At 43.1% G+C, this 20,670-nt stretch overlaps 1 protein-coding gene across 2 annotated transcripts in view; it reads right to left on the reverse strand.

Moving 5' to 3' along the window:
* The window catches only part of ADAMTS17 (ADAM metallopeptidase with thrombospondin type 1 motif 17), a 171,896-nt gene that overhangs the window by 136,459 nt on the left and 14,767 nt on the right, over nucleotides 1–20,670 (reverse strand). For both annotated transcript variants that reach the window (XM_062642541.1, XM_062642542.1), the window contains exons 4-5: nucleotides 11,080–11,252; nucleotides 436–519 (exon numbers count right to left, since the gene is read on the reverse strand). In XM_062642541.1, the coding sequence (XP_062498525.1) occupies nucleotides 436–519; nucleotides 11,080–11,252 (257 nt within the window). The remainder of the gene's footprint in view (nucleotides 1–435; nucleotides 520–11,079; nucleotides 11,253–20,670) is intronic.

The raw sequence follows: 20,670 nt of genomic DNA on the forward strand, positions 1-20,670 counted from the left end.
CACATTCTTTACATAAAGCATTAGACCTCCAATGAAAAATCAGAGGCTTAAAAATACAGATGTGATAGACCAAAAAGTTCAAAAACAGCTTCATCTGAGCAAGTGAGCTAGGGACTAGAATGGTTGGACCAGATGATCCTTGAGGTCCCTTCCAACCTGGCATTCTGTGATATGGCTTTCATATCATACATATACAAAAGCCAGACTTAAGAGACTTTTGAATGTAGTGCTGTATAAGAAGCTGCTTTCACTTCCACAGCCCCCCACACATCCCACCTTTAACAGCACGTGGTAAAACGCAGCAGACACTACTCATAGTTGGTGATCATGTAGCCAGACATGCCCCACTCCCCACCCCAGACAGGGATTCTGCTCTGCCTGTGTGACTACAACAGTCCAACCACAGCTGCAGGGTAAAGATGAGTTAGAACTTACAGGACGGTTGCGAAGCAGCACTAGTTTGGTCACTCGAATGCTGACTTTAATTCCAAGACTTTGATGTTGAAACATGTTGTATACCTGTCAAAATGCAAAGAAAACATCCACAGTGTATCAGTAAGAATACCGAGACCTAATAATAACTGTAGGAACTAATTGTGACTATAGTTAGGCATTTGGCCTTAAAAAAATGACCCAAAACAAGCCCAAAATGGTTGTGCTACTACACTCAATCAAATCAAGAATTTTTAAGAGCTACTATGTTACTGCTCTCAACAGTTTCACACATTACAGTGTAGCCAAACCACTTGGAAAAAGAGAGTAGGTTTGCTCCTGCCCTAGCACACTGGGCTTCACCACCTGACCAATGTGACTAAGCTCAGCAAGATTCAGCATTCAGGGATGAAAAATACGACAACATAATAAAAACTACACATGCCAGTTGCAGAAAGAAAGATACTTTTAACTGGAATAAACAAGAGAAACAACGAAGAAGGAGAAAGGAGTGAAATATTTCAAAGGAAATCTAAGCATAAACCAAACTCTCAGGAACATGGATATACATTGTGAAGCATCCAACTAATATGGATCTTCAGCATTTAAATATCAGAGATATCTGAATGCAAGATGAAATAATGGTGTGTTTTAGACTTCAGGAAATCGAATGGAAAAGCAATTTCCCTCTGTTATTTTCATATCTTATATAGGAGAATAGTAATAAGGCAGCACATAATGACACAAGCCTCAGGAAATACAAAAATAGCACCGGAAACTACCTTACTGCTTTCTCCAGATTCTGCATTCCAGCTCAGATACCTCACCTCGTTTTTATGGGTTAGAACGTAAGATCTTAATTGATGCCAGGATTTTATTCCACCCATTTTTCTGTGTACAACTGCTTTAAATGGACTATATCAAAAAAGGTGAGGGAGGGGTTTATTTTAAAAAGGTATAAACACCACATAAGAACCTCTGGATGAATATTGTATTCCCTACTTAGTCGAAAAAATAAACCCAAGACTACAGAAGAGAGACTCCTGACTAACGGGAGGCAGGATTTGGCCCCAGGTAAGCTGTATCCCTTACTCACAGCTCATTTGGCTAGAAGTATCACAGAGGCTCAGCTAACTTCCTATAAAAAAACCAAGACATGAACACATTTTGGATACTGTGTTTTCAATGCTTGGTTTGGGGTTGGTTTTTTTTTTTCCTATTGGTGCAAATACTCAGGAATGTGCTCAGTGTAAAGGTGCTCTTAAGCTCCTTAGTGTTTGGGGTTGGATTTAAGCACACACATAAATGTTTCCTATAATTTAGGCACAGATTGCAAGACAGACGCTACTCAGTATTTGACCCACTGACCTTCAGTATGAGCTCAATAAGCCATTTATCTTCCCTGGGGCTGGTATACAAATGCAGACAAGTGCTGGCACTATTTGCTTAGCTTGGGGGCATGTTGGTAGAGAAGCTATAACCTCTTACTACGGACCTCGGGGGATAAACTTGGCACTTGCAGAGAAGGGCTCTGACAGTTGACCTATGTGTAAATGGAGATCTGGACATTCAGCTGAGAGGGTCAGAGGGGCATCACACCGATCAAATCAATCTCTCCTGTATCACTCCAGAGGCTAACAAACATTTACCTGTGATGGATGCCTTTGTTTTGCCTAGCTCACTGCTAGCTCTGACCATCCCATAACATTTCTACTCATAAAATGAGTACAGCAAACAAGTTCTTATCATTAAGCCTAATGGATGATGGTGCTTGCCTTTCCACCAGAGCAGACAAGCTGTCTGCCTCCAGACCCAGCACAGAGAGATCCAAACACCACTGATTTCACGAGGTGGGTTTCACTGGTAAAACTTGCATAGCAAGAACCAGCGGCTGGAGAGTTCAGTGTGTCACTTTGAAGGCTGTTAGCCCTTCTTCCTTTTCTCTAATGCTCTCTGTTCTAAGGATAACTTTGACTGCACTTGTAGTTGCATCCACCAGTGATCTCAGAAGAACTCAACCTAGCTAGCTGCAGCAACAATTGGATACTAACCAAAAAGACACTAGGCATGCAAGAGGGGCTTTACTTTGCTTGTTTATTCAAGCTTTGTTTGCTTATTTTCTTAAATAGAGTGCAAAGCAGCCCCAGACTGATGGTAGTTTGTGTTGCCTAGTAGGAACAATAACCTTTCGCTCTGCTAAAGAAGCCTGACTGGTACAAGTGGCTGCTCTACTTCATCACAACTAAAGCACTAAACAGACCCTCTCTCATCAGAGATCTGCTCCAGCTAGCTCTGCATCCATCCCCCACTCAGAGGCTGAACCAGATTTTTCAGTACATAACCTCTGACTGGATTAAGGGGGAGATGTTGCTTCAATGCAGTCCAACTGGTTCCTTTGCACTGCAGTCAGTACTTTAACATGTGTACAGGTAAACATACCATAACTTGCCTGACATCAGAGTGTTTGCTGATCACACTCTGATAGTGACAGGTTGCTAATTATTGCTGCAGCACAAATCCAGGTGTATTAGCAGCAAGTGTTTCTCCTGATGTTTTAGGACAGACGACGTACTGGATTTTGAAGATATGGTGCAAGCAAAAGCAGTAATGCATATTCTGGCCGTGCCTCTGAGTTGTTTAACTGCAAGAACAAATCTATGCAGATGATGTATTACCAAGAAGAGGCAAGAAAAGATGATAGCTAACAATTCCCCCATGTAAATAATTTCTTAATGAAGTTTCAAACCTTTTTCCTCAGAGATGGATAGGCAATTGCCAGAGGAACAGTCATTTTGGTTTGTTTCATGCAACTCTGCACTGTTTCTCAATACTTAAAGTGTCATCATAAGAAGCTCAGCTGAAGAAGACATTAGCACTGTGATTTAAGATGGTCCAGCACCAGAACTACAGGAATATCACATGTACAATTTCCTATCTTCTTTCATGAGCCAAGCTGAAGAGCAGAGAGACATCTCCAGCTTCACCTGCCTTCTATTTCTTTTATTCTTTAATTCTTTTTATTTTATTTCTTTATATTCTTCTATTTCTTCTGCTGTTAGCAAAAAGCCCACTGCAGATTTTCACACAGAAAACTGTACATAGATTTAGCTGGGAACTGTTCACAACCCACCCACAAATAAACTTGTCTTTCAAAATGAGCTAAGATCTGCAGGCAAATTAGCAAGAAAACAGACGTAAAAGTATGCCTGCAAATTGGTCCACATGAGGAAATGTCACCACGCAAACAGCTCTTATTCATTAACTGAGTAAAGGACACACTACATGGGTACAGATAGAGGGTTAGCGATTACCCTCATGGGCAAAACACACTTGACTTGAGAAAAATCTAACTTATTGCTAATTAGAATAACTTTTTTTAATTTATATTTGTTTCTCTCCATACAGCGTTTTCCTCTCACCTCATCCCATCGCTTTCTCCTAGGCTCAACTCCACTGCTCCATTCCTGACTCCTCTGCCCCCTTACCCCGGGATGAGGAATGGGGGCTGTGGTCAGTCCATTACAGCTCCTCTCTGCTGCTCCTTCCTCCTCCTCCTCACACTTTCTCCCTGCTGCAGCATGGATCCTCTCCATGAGCCACAGTTCCTGTCAGGGTGCTCTGTGCAGGCTGCAATATCCTTCAGGGGCAGCCATCTCCCCGCCTTGGTCTCTCCACAGGCTGCATAGCAACCTCTGCTCCAGCACCAGGAGCACTCCTCCTCCTCCTGCCGTGGCCGGGATATGCTCACATTGGTTTTCCCTCACAGCCTAAGCAGCCATTTGCCCTTTGTTGAACGCGTTTCCAGAGGCACCACAGCTCTCCTCACCGGCTCCTGTGGTGTGGGGAGTGCAGAACCGGCCGGAACCGGCTGCGTCCGGCGTGGGGCAGATCCGGCCCCTGCAGCTCCCTCACTGCACAAGGCATCGTCCTGTTAAATTAAACCTCAAACTGTCTCAAATCACGGCTTTTAAAGCTACAAGAAACCTCAGCAAGAAGACAATCGGATCTTAAGTGACTTGGTGAATAAATGAGGTGAGTTCAGTGCAGGTTATTGATAGCCATTTCGGCAGCACACAGCCGGTGTTAAACCAGACTGTGTGAGGTTGGTTGTGTCTGAAGGAAGCATTACCATAAATAATAGAATCCAAGCAAATAAATAAAAGAATCCAAATCCATAGGCTTTTCCTGCTAGGAATTGGATTCCACCATGACAGTAACCACCTTCTGCCCTTCTCACTAGCCTACAAGGAAGCCATCACCCACAGACTCAGCATGTCCAAGCCATCCCGCAGGCTGCCATCGGCACATGAGCTACCCGTGCCAAGTGAGGTGGCTGAGATAACTGGTACCAGGGGAGGAGGAATGGGATTTCCTGCAGCAGATGTCCTCAAGATTTCCTGCCGCATGGACAACAAGCATTAACAGAGAGACTGACTCAGAGACACCTCCCTTCCCACTCGCAGTGCCATGGGCCACCCTTCCTCAAGCCTGCAATTGCATCACACACCCCTGAGCCTGCCATGACTGCTTCCAACAGGGGAAAAGTAGAAATATTTGGGGTATTTTAGAAGCATTTTAATAAATAAGGCAGCTGGGGACACAAGTGTGAGCTGCATGAAACCGGCTGACTTGTTGCTGTGGAACAAAATACAAGAGTTAATGGTTTAGGACATCACCACAGTGCCAAAAACCAGCTTAACTGGAGGTTCGTGGTCACTAGGCTGAAGGGAAGGGATGTGAAAAGTTGTCAGTATGGCTAAAGCGTGGTCATGATCACCAGTTGCCCTAATGCAGGTGAATTTTTATGCTGCATTGACTTCCATTCTTTGAGCTGTCATTGAAAGTAGAGAGTGAGCTTTGGAAACAAAGAGGTATGATAAAGAGCCATACAAAACAGACAGAAAGATGGAAGGGGAAATGCAGAAGAATAAAGCCCATCTCTGCCATCTACCTCTTTCATCTGCGTTTCCCTGACACAGCTTTACAGCACAGAATGCCCTACAGAAAACATAAAAGCTTGAACCACCCTTCTCCCTCTGTTTGCATTCCTCCTGCCTTTCTTTCTCCTTATAGCTTTGACATGGAAGGGACAGAATAAATGCAGCTTTGGCATAAGCTGTCCAGGCCTGCCCCAGCATGTATAAAGTACAACCTAGGCATGAGGAATTGGGATAAGAGAGGAACTAAACTACATCAGTTTAATTTAATATCTTTAATTCTCTGGAGCTTCCTTCTGCAGGTGGATGGTGGGAGGCAGACGTGTGTGTTTCAGATGTGTTGGAGTTCAGAACACCAACCCTGAGGGTAAATTGACTTTTTTCTTCCTTAAGCATTGCAGTGAAGTAAGAGCCTCCCCACTGCCTTGGCTGCTGGATGACATTTGGACAGCAGAAGCATTAGTCAGGTTACTGAGGTTGTCTTTCACTTGTTTTGAAAAGTGCTATAGGATTTCTAACACCCACCTGAAGCCAAACGTTCAAATTACCCCATTAAATATAATGAAAAAGAACATATTCATGGCTCCATATAAGATAGTTGACATAACTCTTTCTCCTGGGGCTGCTGGAGTGAAAAAGAGGAATCTATAGACTGTAATCAAATACTTACATCCTTTTCCTTTACTTCCCTGTTCCCACTGTGAAAATTCCAGATCAGGGTAAAGGGAGCCAATTATCAGCTGCAACTCTGGAGCCTTTATGTGCCAGCCCCAAGAGCACAGATATAAATCCATCAATGCATGCATGATAAAAATGATTTTATCTATTCCTTTAACATAAAAAAACCCTCTCACAGGGGAAATCCAAATGAAAAACAATATGCAGAGTGTAAAATAAGGCCTCAGAGAGTAAACCAGCATTATTGCTAAAGAACAACATTAAATTTTTCCCCCTTAATGGCATCCCAAAGATCACTAACTTCAAGTTACTGCTTGCTGCTGCAAAGAGCTTCCACACTAATCGCATGGCTTAGCGACAGCTGCAGGAGAACTAACACACATTACAGTAACCTACCCCTGAATGCTGTATTCTCTCAGAAAAAGGCAAGCTCAAAACCAAGCCACAGTTTTAATTTATTCCGAACCCCCCAAAAATGCACTCAAGGGAGAAAAAACCCATAGAAAGCAGCTTTTAAATTACCATGCTGTGGTCTTGGAAAGTCAGACATCTCTGTCCTTAAATGCTCAGAGGGTCATTCTGAGTGGGGCTTGGTTTGCAAAGAAGCCCTGCAGAACTGCAAGGAGCTAATATTCATAACTTGCTGTTCAGGTACCAGCTGAAACCAGTCATTCCTCATCATTAAGAACACAATGGTCATGGACAGAACTTTCCAAAGGGTCTCATATCTCCTTTATCATATACTTCACAATCATTTGAATTGGAGTTCCCTATGAGAAGCTGAAAGCATAAGTCATGAAGACCACACACAGTAGAGGCCAGTTCAATTTGCCTGTCTATGAGGACAGTGAATCTCCTTTTTGTCTTACTGCCATTTCTCTTGGATGAAAAGAAAACACAAGAGGAAACAAAGCATAAAACTCCTCCAAGAAAGCAGTGATGCCTCATGCTTCAGAACCTGCTCCTGAACCAAGGCCAGTATGGCAGCTATTTTAAGCAGATACACAGGAACACATGGGAAAGGAAAAGAGAAAGCTAGTGCACTGGTCATCTAGCTGCTGGCTGAGAAACCCAAAGTTCAGTTTAGGTGAAGCCATGATGTGTTGCAAGACCAACACAGAACTTCATAAGAAACAGAACATCCATCCAAAGAGCCTCCACGTCAATTAAATGCAAGGAGAGATTGTAGTTGCCAGACTAACAGAATGGGTGAGCTAAATAAGTTTGTTTTGCATTTCTATAATTCTACTATTATCTCTGCCTGTTTAGGTCCTCATATCCAGGATGCCCGTAACCTCACTGCCTCACTAAAACTGCAGATGTACATGGTGACATTTGACAACTTTATCAGCTTATCTCTTTCATCATTATCACAAAGCCATCAGGAACCGTCCATTAGCAAAACTGCTGAACCAAATATCTTGCCAGAAAACAAGAAGAGATTTCATTTTAGAGGTGGTGACTTAAAAAAATGTCAACTCAAAGCCCTGGGGCCATGCTTGCTCCTACTTATACATTACAGAGTACCTTAGAGGGAAATTCTTCCACGATCTTGGAAAAATCTGTCTTATAACTTCAAATATTAGCTTAGTAAATGAAGAGCTTGTACCTCTACAGTGACATTCAGAAAAAACAAGTACCTTTAATGTGAATCTATTCTCTGTTCAGGGGGATATTCAGAACCACAGAATGTTATTAAAAACACAGCACTTTCTGTACGAAGCACTAGCTGTTATTTTATTTCTGGGCTGCAAAAGGGCCTTGCTGTGTTTCTTAGCTGTTATTCTAGAGGAGGGTGGTGGGCTTTTTTTCCCTAAGAATCTCATTTACCAAGGGAGCAATAAACCAGTATTTTGTAATGCTGACTTTTTTTCCCTTCAGAAATTCTTGTAACATAAATAGATATTAAATACTTTAAGGCAGATCACTTTATTTAAAATGTCTATAAATATAAAATGCATTAATAAGACCTCTTAATGCTTGTTTTGTGGTTTGACAGTAAACGTAATGGCTTACAGAGAGGAGTTAAGTTAATATACCCCTGACCAGTAATGTTCTATTTGCTTAAATGCAAGCCTCCAAGCCAAAATTAACATTCTGGTTTCTTTTAGAGGCAGCCTGCCATCCTGCAGCATAGCTGAATAAGCACTGCCTAATATCATGGGGCAAATCCTGCCCCCCAACTAACAGCCACAGAAGGCTGACAGAAGTATCAAGGCAGGCAGGAGACAAAGATTCCAAGGAGCCAGGAGGCCTTCGTCTGCGTGTTACACAGAGAACAACTGATCCTGCACCAGAGAAGAATGTAACAGATGTTGCCCTAAGGACCTAGGGCTGTGCTATTCCTCATAGCAGCTTTACACATGAGAAACTATCACACAAAGATTGACCATGGCTGGTTCAGGCACTACCCAAAGAGTAGTGGCTGAGTGAAGAGTCTGGCTAAGCCCTATCTAAACCACATGACTATCCAAACTCTCTTCCTGAAATATGTGTTCTGAACTGTTCCTCAGCCTCTTTTGCTGGGATAAAGATCAGCTTTCATTGTAGCAAATGAAATGTGAAGATCCCCTTTGATTTCCTTGAATTTCACCTTGGTTTATAGCCTCAGAATAAAGGATTTATGCAATGATGCCATCTATGTGTTTGCCTGTTACTGTTCTTTAGTATCTTCTGATCTTGCCAGCCATTCACAACCAGTTTCCCGAGGGAGGTAGAGGCGTGAAAGATGATATGTTCCTACAAGTGTGGGAATGTAGGTGGCCAGACAAAGGATAGAGACTCTGTCAGTGCTCCTCTGGAGGCTGAAAAGCTGAAACATAAATTCAGATCCTATCAGACATCAGAAAAGCCACATGGGTGAGTCCCTAGGAAAAATGAGTTAACAGCGGGAAGTGTTTCAGCTGGACTTTGCACCTTAGATGTTAGATAAATGTGTTCCTCAGCCAAGAGTCCCCTTCCACATGCATTCTCTAGTGCCTAATAAATGTGTGAGCTCACACTACAGCATCAGAACCTAGCTTAAAAGTCCATCAGACAAATCCGTTGGAAACTAAGCTTCGATATTAACCCAACAGTAAATGGGTTTAGAGAACCCAGCCCATCTATCAGCACCTCTCCACACATACATATTCACTCCTGGCAAGCTGATGTTGCTGAGCTGTTCTGCAGTACTCCTCAGCCTGGACAGACAACAGGATTCATGGTCATCTTTTGTTTGGGACTTGGTCTATTGGCGTTCTCAACCGAAACAATCTTCATAGGTTGATAAAGCTACACAAGATAGAGAAGCAGTAATGGCTACACTGAAATAACTGACCTTCTGGCATGAGGATCATCAAGACAGATGATCAAACACATGTTTTAAAAGCTCTCACACATACAATGTCCTGTCCCAGCCCCACCAGAACTGTGGGACACAACAGCAGGTTGTTATTATCAGTGTGGAACAGATTTTAGGAGGGAACAAATTTTTGGGCTACCACTGCAAACAAAAAGTCACCATCACCCTGCCTTAAGGTCCCAAACATCTGACACCAGAAGAAACTCAGCTTTCACCTGTACATTATATACAAATATGGACTTCTGTTCGTTTAAAAAGTGACTCGAGAAGCAAACTTGTTCAGAGCTGGCCTTCTGTCCTGCTGCTCACTGCAGAACTGGTACGGGAATTTAAGGTTGGAAGACTGTGGCTTTGAGAAGAATAAGGCTCTTGTGCCCCCGGCAAACACATCCTTAAATGCAAGAAAGCCAGTAAGTAGACCCTGAAGTGAAGGCAACATGAATGGGTTTGTTGCAAGAAGACATTTCCTACCAATCAATCCAAATAAATGTAGAGACACAATGAAGCCCTATTAAGTGGCTATTGTCACAGCATGCCAAAAGGCAAAACAGATGGTAGAGGAAGTGACACAGAAAAGCAGCTTGTTAACAGAAAAAGACTAGTTGCTCCATGCTTAATCAGCAAAGCACTTCACTACAGGAGAGCTCCCTCACACCAGTGCTTAAGAGAGCACAAGACCTTTCAGAAAGCTGCTGTCCCATAGCTGCATTATGCACTGAGCATCCATCACTCAGCTCTTCACTAGGAAGTGTGACCAGTCAATTACTATTAAGAACTGTTTTTTTTTTCCAAGCTAATTTGCTATTTGTGAACAACAACAGATCAGTAATCATGAAAATGAACTGCTCCTGGATGTTACAATAGCACGGGCAGAAGAATACCAGCTTCCTCAAAGACTTCCTTGCACAAATGCCTCTGGAAGGACCCCTGCCGTCTCTGAGCAGACTTTTCAGTGTCCACATCCAATTTAGCCATTATCTTTTTATTGGCAATGGCAACAAGCGAGTGAGAGAGCATTCACTGCGGCAGGCTCTGTGTCCCCTTATCAACTGAGACAGAAGGCTTAAACTACTAGGCCAGCTAACAAATTAACACCCACACTTCACTGGAGATTGCAGTTTCTAAAGGCTTTCCTCACTCCTGGCAGATTCCCTGCAGAAGTTTTTGAATGCTTCTAGAGGCCAACTCCACCTATTCAGAGGTGTGATCAGCACCACTTCAGGCAGCCCAAGGGATCCTGGGGTGAAAAGAATGGGATCAGCTGGCAGTTTGGTAGTGACTTTACCATGTTTTCTACACCAAGGGAGGCAGCCACTTTCATTGTGCAAAAAAATCAGAGGTAAAGAGTATTTCTAACGAAGTGAAAGACAGGCTTTCTGCTGGAAATCATTATGACTGTTGGCTTCAATAATAAAACATGGCAGAAAACACCACTCTTCAACAATTATGGAATATTTCCTAATGAAAACTTGCAATTTCAGTTTCAAAAAAGTTCTTCATTGTGATGTCCTTTAGCAAATACATGGAATCATATAGATGGGGGAGAAGAGGCACATGACGCAAGAAAACCAAAACCTTTCCTCATACCTCAAGGTCAAAACAGTTGCCCATTTCAGCTGTCACGGAAGCCAGCTTTAACCTGCCCTTGATATGATCTGTTCTTCTTTTGAGAGCAAAATGCCTACTTACCATATTCATAACTGTGAGGATGAATCTCTGGGCAGCCTCAGCACCATGGTATTGGACCATATCAGCATCTGCCACCACCAGGGTTTCTACTGTGTACTCGTTGGTGAGTCGAATGGCGTTTCTTCTCTCCCTCCAGTCACTGGTTGATTTCATCTTCTTTTGTCTCTTCTTTTCTAAAAGTCAAAATCCTTATTAAGGCTGGCAGATCATAATAAAACATTTACACTCTCCAACAAATATTCTTGTGCATATTCAGGTTGCAATGCCCTTTAATTGAAGTGTTCTCTGCTGATGAAAAAAAGCAATCAAGAGGTTCCACTGCAAGTACATCTGTACCTCTGTAGGCAGAAAGAAAAGACAATGGAAAAAAGAGAAGTCCAGAAAAGCAAAAGATAAACCAGAATTCAAACCAAGAAGTCATGCTCGTGCAAAACCTTCCAAAACTGGACATCTTGCATGTGAAAGTAGCATCATTCCTCTAGAATGGAATAAATGCTAATTAAGGAAAAATCTCTTGAAGAAAACTTTAGGATAGGAGAGTGTTCTTTAGGGTGCAACCTACACCCTAGACTCTGCAGGTTCTCCTGAGCCAGGGAAGTTGTAAGATGCTCCTGGAGTCACTATTTCCATCAGTTGCATTTTCACTTGCTACCAGCCCTACCAGAGCAATGTCACTGAACACAACAGAGCCTCAAAAAAATTAATTTAAGCTAAGATTGTTTTGGAACACGGATCATTGGCCAACTGCAGAAGTCTCTGGATGGAACCCAGGAGTGCAGAAGGTCAGGCTAGATAAGACCTTCTCAAGCTTTCTTTGCTGATTTATTGCTATTGGCATGAGCACCAGCACCAGCAGCTGCAGTCACTGGCCACCTACGTGCAGAGCTCACATGCGTCTTTACTGTGGTATGTGCACCAAAAGCAGGGAATCCCTAGACCTCAATGAACTGAAGTTACAGGAACCTGTGAAATGGACCTATCCTAAAGACTTGAAAGTGAAGCAGCAGCGTTAACACAAAAATGAAACACAGAGGTTAAACCTCCCTTCCTCCATACTAAGCAACTCAGGTATTAGTAATTTGTCCTCTTCTAAACTGAAGGTGAAATGTGTTCCACAGCTCAAAGGCAAATGTACAAAGCAGCTGAGGCATAAACAAAGGAAAAACTAAGTCCAGATTTGAAACTGAATCTACTCACTTCACTGCAGTCACACAAAATGTATTCATGTTTTCAATCGTAAAATGAAAGAAAAGCAAATGAAGTCATTAAAACAAGTTTATTTTGCAGTAAGAAACAAACTGCCAAGAATTTCTGAAATTACATCTGCTAACTGCTCAGCCTGCAATATTCCATGGATAAGATACTGATACTACTTTGATACTGATTAATGCATTGGTTTCTTCCAAAGGCAAAGGGAGCAGAACACACAACAGGTCCTGAACAGGCATATACACAACATTCAATGCGAAAGTGACATGGGATAGATCATAATGCTCAGACAGTGCCTCTTCTGTCACACTTTTACATTTTGTGTAGATTTAACCTGAGACCCTCTCTTAGCAAAGCACCATTCTGCAGCAGGCAGATCTGAATTAGCATTCACGGATCCTGGTTTGCCACAGCCTGTTTACCTTACATAATCCAGTGTGAATTTCCCTTCTTTCCCAGGCTGGTAAATGCACTCGGATCATCCGCTTTTCCTGACTGACCTCTTGTACTCGGGGTGATAAACTCTATCAGCTTTAAGCCCTCCAAAGTCTACCTGAAATGGACTCCCTGCCTCCTGCTCATTCATACATTTTCTGTCTCGTCAATATGCAGATTTGCACATGTCCATCCCATATCTCTATTCCAAGCCGTCTAGCAGCCATCCAGCACGGCTCTGCACGTGCTTTTCTGCCCAAAGCATCAGCTGTCAACACTTGGTACATATTTTAAGCATGAAATTTGATTTGAATCTTTTTAAAGGGGTGTGGAAATATCCCCCTTGGGTCTACAGAGACAGACAGGCCCATGGACAAGCAAAAAGAAATGAAAACTTGGGGTGCTCATAAATAACAGAAGCTTCGTGCCAGCAGCAAAGATGACAATCACCAAGTTTCAAGGCTTGTTTTCACACAAGACTGCAGTATAGCTACCCAAAAGTGCACGATCATGACACAGCAGCCACAGAGCAGGGGATCTCTATGCTTCCAAGGGCTTTAGAAAAGCAATAAAATAAAATGGAGTGGTTGTACCAGAAAGAAGGAAAGATGAATGCACCTTTGATTTGCCAGCTATGAAATGGAGATGACTTCACCAAACTTCTGTGGAAAAGCTCCCATGTTTGTTTACCCCTTTCATTTTATCCATCCACCCATCCCTCCCATCCCATGCAGCTTTAGGTGCAGTACTTTCCATGTTATCATTTAAATACCATGGGAGAAGGCAGAGAGAAAGGAAGAGCAGGCCAATTATTATAGCAAGAACATCGGCCTTTTGGGTCTGGCTGCTGGTGATCAGAACCTTCATGGAGGTAATAGCACTTCCCCATCAAATTCTTATTTTGGTAATTCCCTAACAAATAAAAGCATTTCGGCTCGTGTAAATCTCCTACCTACACAGAAGTTGTTCTTATGGAATGAGTTGTGTAAAAAAAGCTTAAACGGAAGGAAATAAACCCAGAGTACTCTGGGGCTTCACGTCAAAGATCTCCTTTTTGGTAGAAAAGAAGCCACTTGTGTCAGAGGAAACCACTATGGTAGACCACAGCTTGCACTCCACGGAGAAGAGGTCATGCCATGGTCATTTGCCATGGGATTGCCCAGCATGGTGGCTCCTCCAGAGGCGGATGAAGGAATTGGCAAGGCTTTGCCGATTCCATTCAGCCCCTCTTTGCAGAAGGCAGCTGTACAGAGCTCTGGAAGGTGTGATTTCTGGAGAGCAGCAGCCTAAAGGGACTCCTGGCAAATTGCTGGGTAGTCTTGGTTCATACAAAGCCTCTGGCCCCCATTCCCCCAGGAGTTTTACTTGAAGCTCTGGGTTGGCTGCTTGCCACTGGGTTGTAGGGATTAAAGGTTGTGTGTGGAAAACTACCACCCCCCAAGCTTGCCTAGAAACACAGCCAAAGTGACCTAACTTAGAGGATCTGGGCTCTTACTCTTATCCTCTCCCTCACATTGGCCAAGTGTAAGCTTACTGAGCACTTAAAACAGGCAACATGCAATGGACTCAAGGGAGCCTACAAAGAGCTCAGGTGGTCACTGATGATACACTGCAGGAGATGTACGGCAACACAACACAAACTACTTGAACAGAAAAGGGATTGTGTCCCTTTTTCTTTCCATTTTCAGTTATCAGCTCCTCTATAGTGTAACTTCATTCCTTCTGTCCTACTTGTCCTTGCAGAGGGCTACTTTCAGAGTGGTTTCTATCTGCATCTTCCTGCCTTCCACACATGCAAACAATTTTCCAGCATAATCAAGCACATGGAGAAAACACAAGTATCGCATGGATGAACCATCACAAACAGAACAAGAGAGATACACACATCCCATATCGCAGACATTTGATGAGGAGGAGAAAAAGATCCAAACCCAATAGTAAATCCTCATTAATCGCATCTGCAACTCGTACCTGAGGTGAGTCAACTTTATGGAGGTACCAAAAATCCCCCCATTTCTAGAGCCTCGCTTCGGAAACAAGCCAGCACAGAGAAGTCTCATTCCTGCTCTGCATGATTTATGGACTATGGGCAGAGAATCCCTCCACGAGTACACGAAACCCCAAACTAAAATAAACATCAGCCATTAAAACAAGGATTAAATGCTTGGTGGATTCTTTATTCGAACAAACTGATGCTACAAATTTTGTGGTGCAGATGTTAAGTGTTAGTGTGAAGGCATAAGAGACCATAAAACACGGGCAGGAGCCTGTCAGAGGAGTTTACATTGCGGGGAGCATACATAACCAAACTGCACACTATTTTAGGAGTCAGGTGCTCCCTGCAGAAGAGGTCAGAGAATTTCATGTGAAATATGAGCTGAAACAGCCAATCTACAGCACAGCACGTATATGCTGCGGGTGACTAGGCACAGGGGACAAGACTCTTTTGCCAGTCTCTTCGATAGTGTGTTACACAGTCTAAACTGGCCAAAAAATCCACAAAATTCAGGATTACAGGTGATGGGAGAAGAGCGATGCACTCCCAGATCCTCAGTATAAAATGGATGTAACATTGCACAAGCTCTTAAACTGGCTTTTATCGACAGGGTCTTACCTTTCCTTTGCTAGTCACCTGCAAAGCAACATGATCATATCGTGTTCTGCTGAATTTGAAATCTTCCTCAGAAAGGCAAAACCCCACAGTCTTTACTGCAAGCAGCAGCACAACAGAGCTCTGCTGAAGCCTCAGTAGAAAACTCCTTATGTACAGTGCTTTTTATGGCAACCCAACAGATGTACAATTCCAAAGCAACCGCCCCAAATGACCTTTTCCTATTACACACCAAAAGCCCTGTCTAGCGCTGTCTGGGTTTTGGCACATTCTTGCTGTAACTGCAGAGTCCCTTCCTGCTCCTCCTACCTACCTCCCTTCCAACAGTATTTCCCAGACTCATCTGAAAAGCAACCTCTTCTCCTACAGCCTTCCACGTTTTTTGCCCCACCTAATCTTTCCCTTTGTAATTTTAGCTACCTCATTCTAGTTAAACCTACTGAAAGCTCCTGGATGGAGTTCAATAAAAGCCACAAACAAAAGTAAAATTGCAGAGTCCTTTCTGCAAGGCCAGATTTCTCTCTAGAAGCTCTTTTCTACTGCTGCCTGAAAACCCTTCCCAGTTCTTTCTCAGGAAGCCCTCTGCTAACTTCCATCTACCCATGATCCCTCTAACATCTCCATACAAGCTCACTTAGAGAGCAGCTCTGTTTTCCTTTATGCCATTACTTCAGCAGCATAGAAAAGAGGAAAGAGCATGCAAGTGGGTGAACAGCTAATATGAGTTCTTCCTGTGCCCCAGGAGTTTCTAGAGATAGTTTCACTGGTACTCACATTAGGGGGGGTTTATTAGATCCACTTCAAAGTAAAAATCACCACCTCTCCAAAGCAAAGCACAGAGAAAGAGAAAGAAAAAGGAAATCCTGCACACAAATCAAGCCTAGAAACTAAAGAAAGGAAGTTCCTCAGGTATATGCTTAGTAGTTAACCCAAAATCATATGGCAATCAGAGGAAGAGCACTTGCTGAATTCTCAGAGGGACAGGATGCCGCAAAGTGTCTCTGGTACCGGTAGTAGGATACAAACACCTCTCCAAATGCTCAGTGCTTAGAAGATTATTATACCACATCTGTGTCTCTTGGGCATTGCTATTTGATGCAGACACTGCCCTAATCTCAAAGAAATTTCCAAACCTAATGTAATGACTTGATTTCATTTCAAATCAAGGCAAGGTGTAAGGTGGAGCCCAGGAAGGAAGTGAAACACAAAGTGGAAGGTAGCAGCAGCAGCAGCATTTACATCCCAGGCCCAGAGCAAAACTTAAACAGAATAGAGGCAGGCTTCCTTTTCAGCTTGAATTAAGATCAAGGGGTGGTGGGTTGAAACACAGAGAAGTTGAAAACACATAAAGAGAAATATGCCACAGTTAAATCAATCCACTCCTCATGTTTGGATCTGACAGCAGAACTGCTTCCAAACCATTTATTGAACAGCCTCTTCAACAGCCTGGCTGTAAGGGATCACCACAGTGGATGCCCACAAGCTGTGCAAGGCAGAACCTTGTTTGCTCTGTCTAAGGATCAAGCTGCTCAAGGTTAGAAGGGAGACAACTTTGAACAAGCTTAGAGATCTGAGGCTTGCAGGATGACAAAACGTTCACTGCAGAAGTCAACCCACTGAAGGGCATGTGTTAATCCAGCCTGAGCTAAAAGAGCAACCACAGATCACAGGACAGCTCAGAGCTGGGAGATCACCAGAGCACACAGAGGGGGAGCAGTTAAGAGTTCATGGATGCCACCAGAGACATCCCTTCACTGCCACCTGTGAGCTTTACATCCAAAGATCTGTGCACTGGTTACCTTACAAGAAACCACATTCCAACTCCAGGGGCCTTACTCCACACAGTTGCTTCCTTGACACCTTTCCTGGGGCATCATCTTGGAGCAGACACATGCAAGGACTGAAGGAGGAAACTGAGAGGAATAGATGCTACTGGAGCTGCTGCCACAACCGGCACCTCCCAGTCCATTTCCAGCCATGGGAACATGGAGCCCCTTCACCTCTGTCAGGACACAGCACAAAATTGTCCCTGTGCACTCATTTTTTATACCTCCATTAGAAGCTTGGAATTCCAGATTTACCACAGCCAGCTGATGCCAGTGATTAATCTGAAGTTCAGGAATTAAACATGGTTGCTTATTCAAATCACAGCTGATTACAGACTGCGAGCTGTCCTCTCATTTTTATGCCTTGTCCTACAAAATGCCTATGTACCTCCAGTTTCTTTCTGACTAGAATGGAAGCAAAATTGTGCATCAACTAGTAAGAAAAATCACTGCATAGCAGAATGATCCATTGCTGCTTAATGCACCTCCCTATTCCTTTTTCCTACACGGCCACTTTCCTACCAAATCACAAGTTCATGACTATTTGTCTGGCAGAGCAGCAAACAAGAACTTGAGACATAAGTCATGAACTCTGTGCTGCATCTCAAAACACCACAGAGGTTTTGTTGTAAGGATTTGTTATCCAAGTTAGTCTGTGGCTTGGACACATCAGTTAAAACCTTATTCTTCTGCAAAACATACTCAGTTGTCAACATAACACATCAGGACTTAGTGTTTAACGGCAGGCCTGTGAGGCAGCACAGGATAAGCACTATGATCTCCATATGCTCACTGGTTCAATTTGTATACTGGATTTCAAAGATTGCCACCTCCTGAACTGTGTGCATTTATCTCCTTTTAGCTAAGCACTAGTGTGCTTTCCAATCAGCAGCAAAAAAGGACTTGTGTAAGGCAGTCAGACAAGAGAATGTAGTGGTAAATGGTACAGAAAGCATGCACGGTGAGCATGGCTTAATGGTAAGACTATTAAAGTGGGAATGGAAATACCTGCTCTGCTACTCCCTTTTAGCCTCTGCCTCAGTTTCTCATCCTATGCTTGATTTGCTCTGTTACTAGCTGTAAATCTGAGGCTGAATCAATTTCCTTTGGTTAGGACAGAGGCACAAAGGTCCCATAGCTTGGGGCCATGCGGGAAGACCGTGTGACACAAGTGTAATTAAGTCCTAACGATAAGGAGCAATGGATGTAAGACTCTGGACTCCCTAATTTTGATCACTCAGTAGATCTGAGACCAATCACAAAGCACAGTTCTAACCCACCTCAGGTCTTTCAAGACTCAACCTACCTGGCTGCAGTTACACTGTGAGAAATGGCATCATTGCCCCCCAGGTTTATTTTGTTTTAATGAGTCTTTAGCTAATGTGCTTAGTTTCCAAAGTATGTTTTTACATCTGCCAGCCTTACCAAAGCGTCCTGAGGTTTGGCAACTGAACTCCAACTGCTTCTGCTGAGGCTGGAAGACCCCAGGGGCTCCCCACCTCCTCACCATTATACCTATACCTTGAGAAAGGTGGCACTGATCGCCTTGGAAGCTGAGCAATTTACTTCTGGTGATGTGCAAAAGCCAGTAAAGAACACAGGGTCACCTCCCATAAATGATATTGGCTCAGCAGGTCAAACTGAAGTAGAAAGTAATACAATAGCTATTTTTAATCCCGAAGGTATATGGGGATGCCAAACAGATCAGCTAAGGAAGAAACTGTCAGTTCATTAGGTAGTTTTCAGATCCAAAGGCTCTCATACCGTCACCAGCTCAGAGTTAGTAGCCCCACTTTGCAAATAAACTGCTTGAGAATTAGAGGTTATTGTCTACATTACTTCTAATTTCCTGTGCCTTCAACCTTGGGTTCAAAGTTTGGGATATCTACAATTTAGGAAGCTTAGAGCTATTGAACAGAGGCAAAACCTGCCCCAGAGTGTTCCCATCTTGGCCACACCAATTAGTAGGTGCCCAACACTTTGTAACTTTCACAGATAAAGTCCCAGGGATCTGCTGAAGATCAAACAACTTCAGGAATTGAGGCCAACAGAGTCCCAGTTCCCAGCTCTTGGCTCTAACCCTCACTTATGTTAATATGGAAAAAACAAAGAGAGCTAACAGGTAAGCAATGAACCTTAGTCTCCTTGGGGCCACCTTCCTGCCTTTTTAGCCAGAATGACTACTTGAATACCTGTGTACATCCCGAGACAAGGATGGTGTCCACTAGACAACCTTCCTCATCACCACCTGCCAGTTTGGACTTCATCAGGTTCCAATGATAACCAGCACTAAGTTATCAGGAACCAAGTGAAGGAGCAGTACAGTTCTACTGTCTGCAGCTGCTCCGGAAAGGGAAGAAATCCATACATTACATGTATTTGCATGTCCTCCTTGTTATCTCCTTGCACCTTGACAGCAGAGGAAGAAGCAGCTGGACTCCTCCTGCTCCACATTATCCATCCTGCCCTCATGCTGAGGGCTTCATCCAGAACAGACCAGCAATAAAGCTTCACTTGCCACATGTGATGGAAAAGGACAGTTGTGAATAGATGGCTCCAAAGGCTGCCATGTGTCAGCCATAAGGAAACAATCACACCCCTGCAGGGAAAACCCAGACTCCCCATTTGGAAGACCATGGACCTGGAAAACCAAGGGATATATCCACACAAGTGAGACACACTCCCATGGGTAAAGTGCTGGATTTCTGATACAGGGAATACTTCTATGCTTGCAAACACTTAATCACATTACATCTTCTGCACAACCCATTGTTCAAATCCTTGCTTTAATTCTTGAACAGATGATTCCTAATATGGACTAATACAGGTTGCATTACATCTCTCTATTTTTAGTGCACATGTTTTTTGGCCATAACAACTGCTATGTCAGGCCAAGTCAAACCTGCAGAGAAAACACAGCTAGGAGACAATGATTAAAGATGGGGAAACGCAACGTAGCAGTAACATGTGTTTAGGATTTATACCTGTTCAGGGAAAGCATTCCCTACATCTGATACCTGCACACTAGCACTTACTTAAATTATTACCAGCTTTGATCAACTGTTAAAACAGGTTGAGAAGTAACCATACAGAGAAGCAACCCATTATTTTGTGAATTAAAACACTGCTTTCCCTGGGTTTTTCACTACATGCTTCGCTCCATGCAGCACATTTGCATTCAACGAAAACCAGTTCATTTGAACTGACAAAGGGGTTTAAAGCAAACCCACATTTAAAAGTAATTTATGAGGCCTGTATCATAAACATGAAATAACAAACTTCCCCCCACAGACAAGCTGCTCTCCCTCATGCTCCTGGGCTGTATTTTATATCAAATCCCTTCTATGTAAAGGGACTTTAATACATCACTGGAGACCTATGGAAAAGTTATAACAGAACTTAGTTTTCTCCACAAAACAAAGTTTTATGACATGGTTAGAGGAGATTCCTGCACTTTCACAGCATGGTTTGATCCTCTCTTTAACACTGAGATTTTCTCTCACCAAGAAG

This window comes from Pezoporus occidentalis, unplaced genomic scaffold (genome assembly GCF_034315485.1).
Source record: "Pezoporus occidentalis ecotype Australia unplaced genomic scaffold, CSIRO_AGI_Poc_V1 ctg72, whole genome shotgun sequence".
Classification (NCBI taxonomy): Eukaryota; Metazoa; Chordata; class Aves; order Psittaciformes; family Psittacidae; genus Pezoporus; species Pezoporus occidentalis.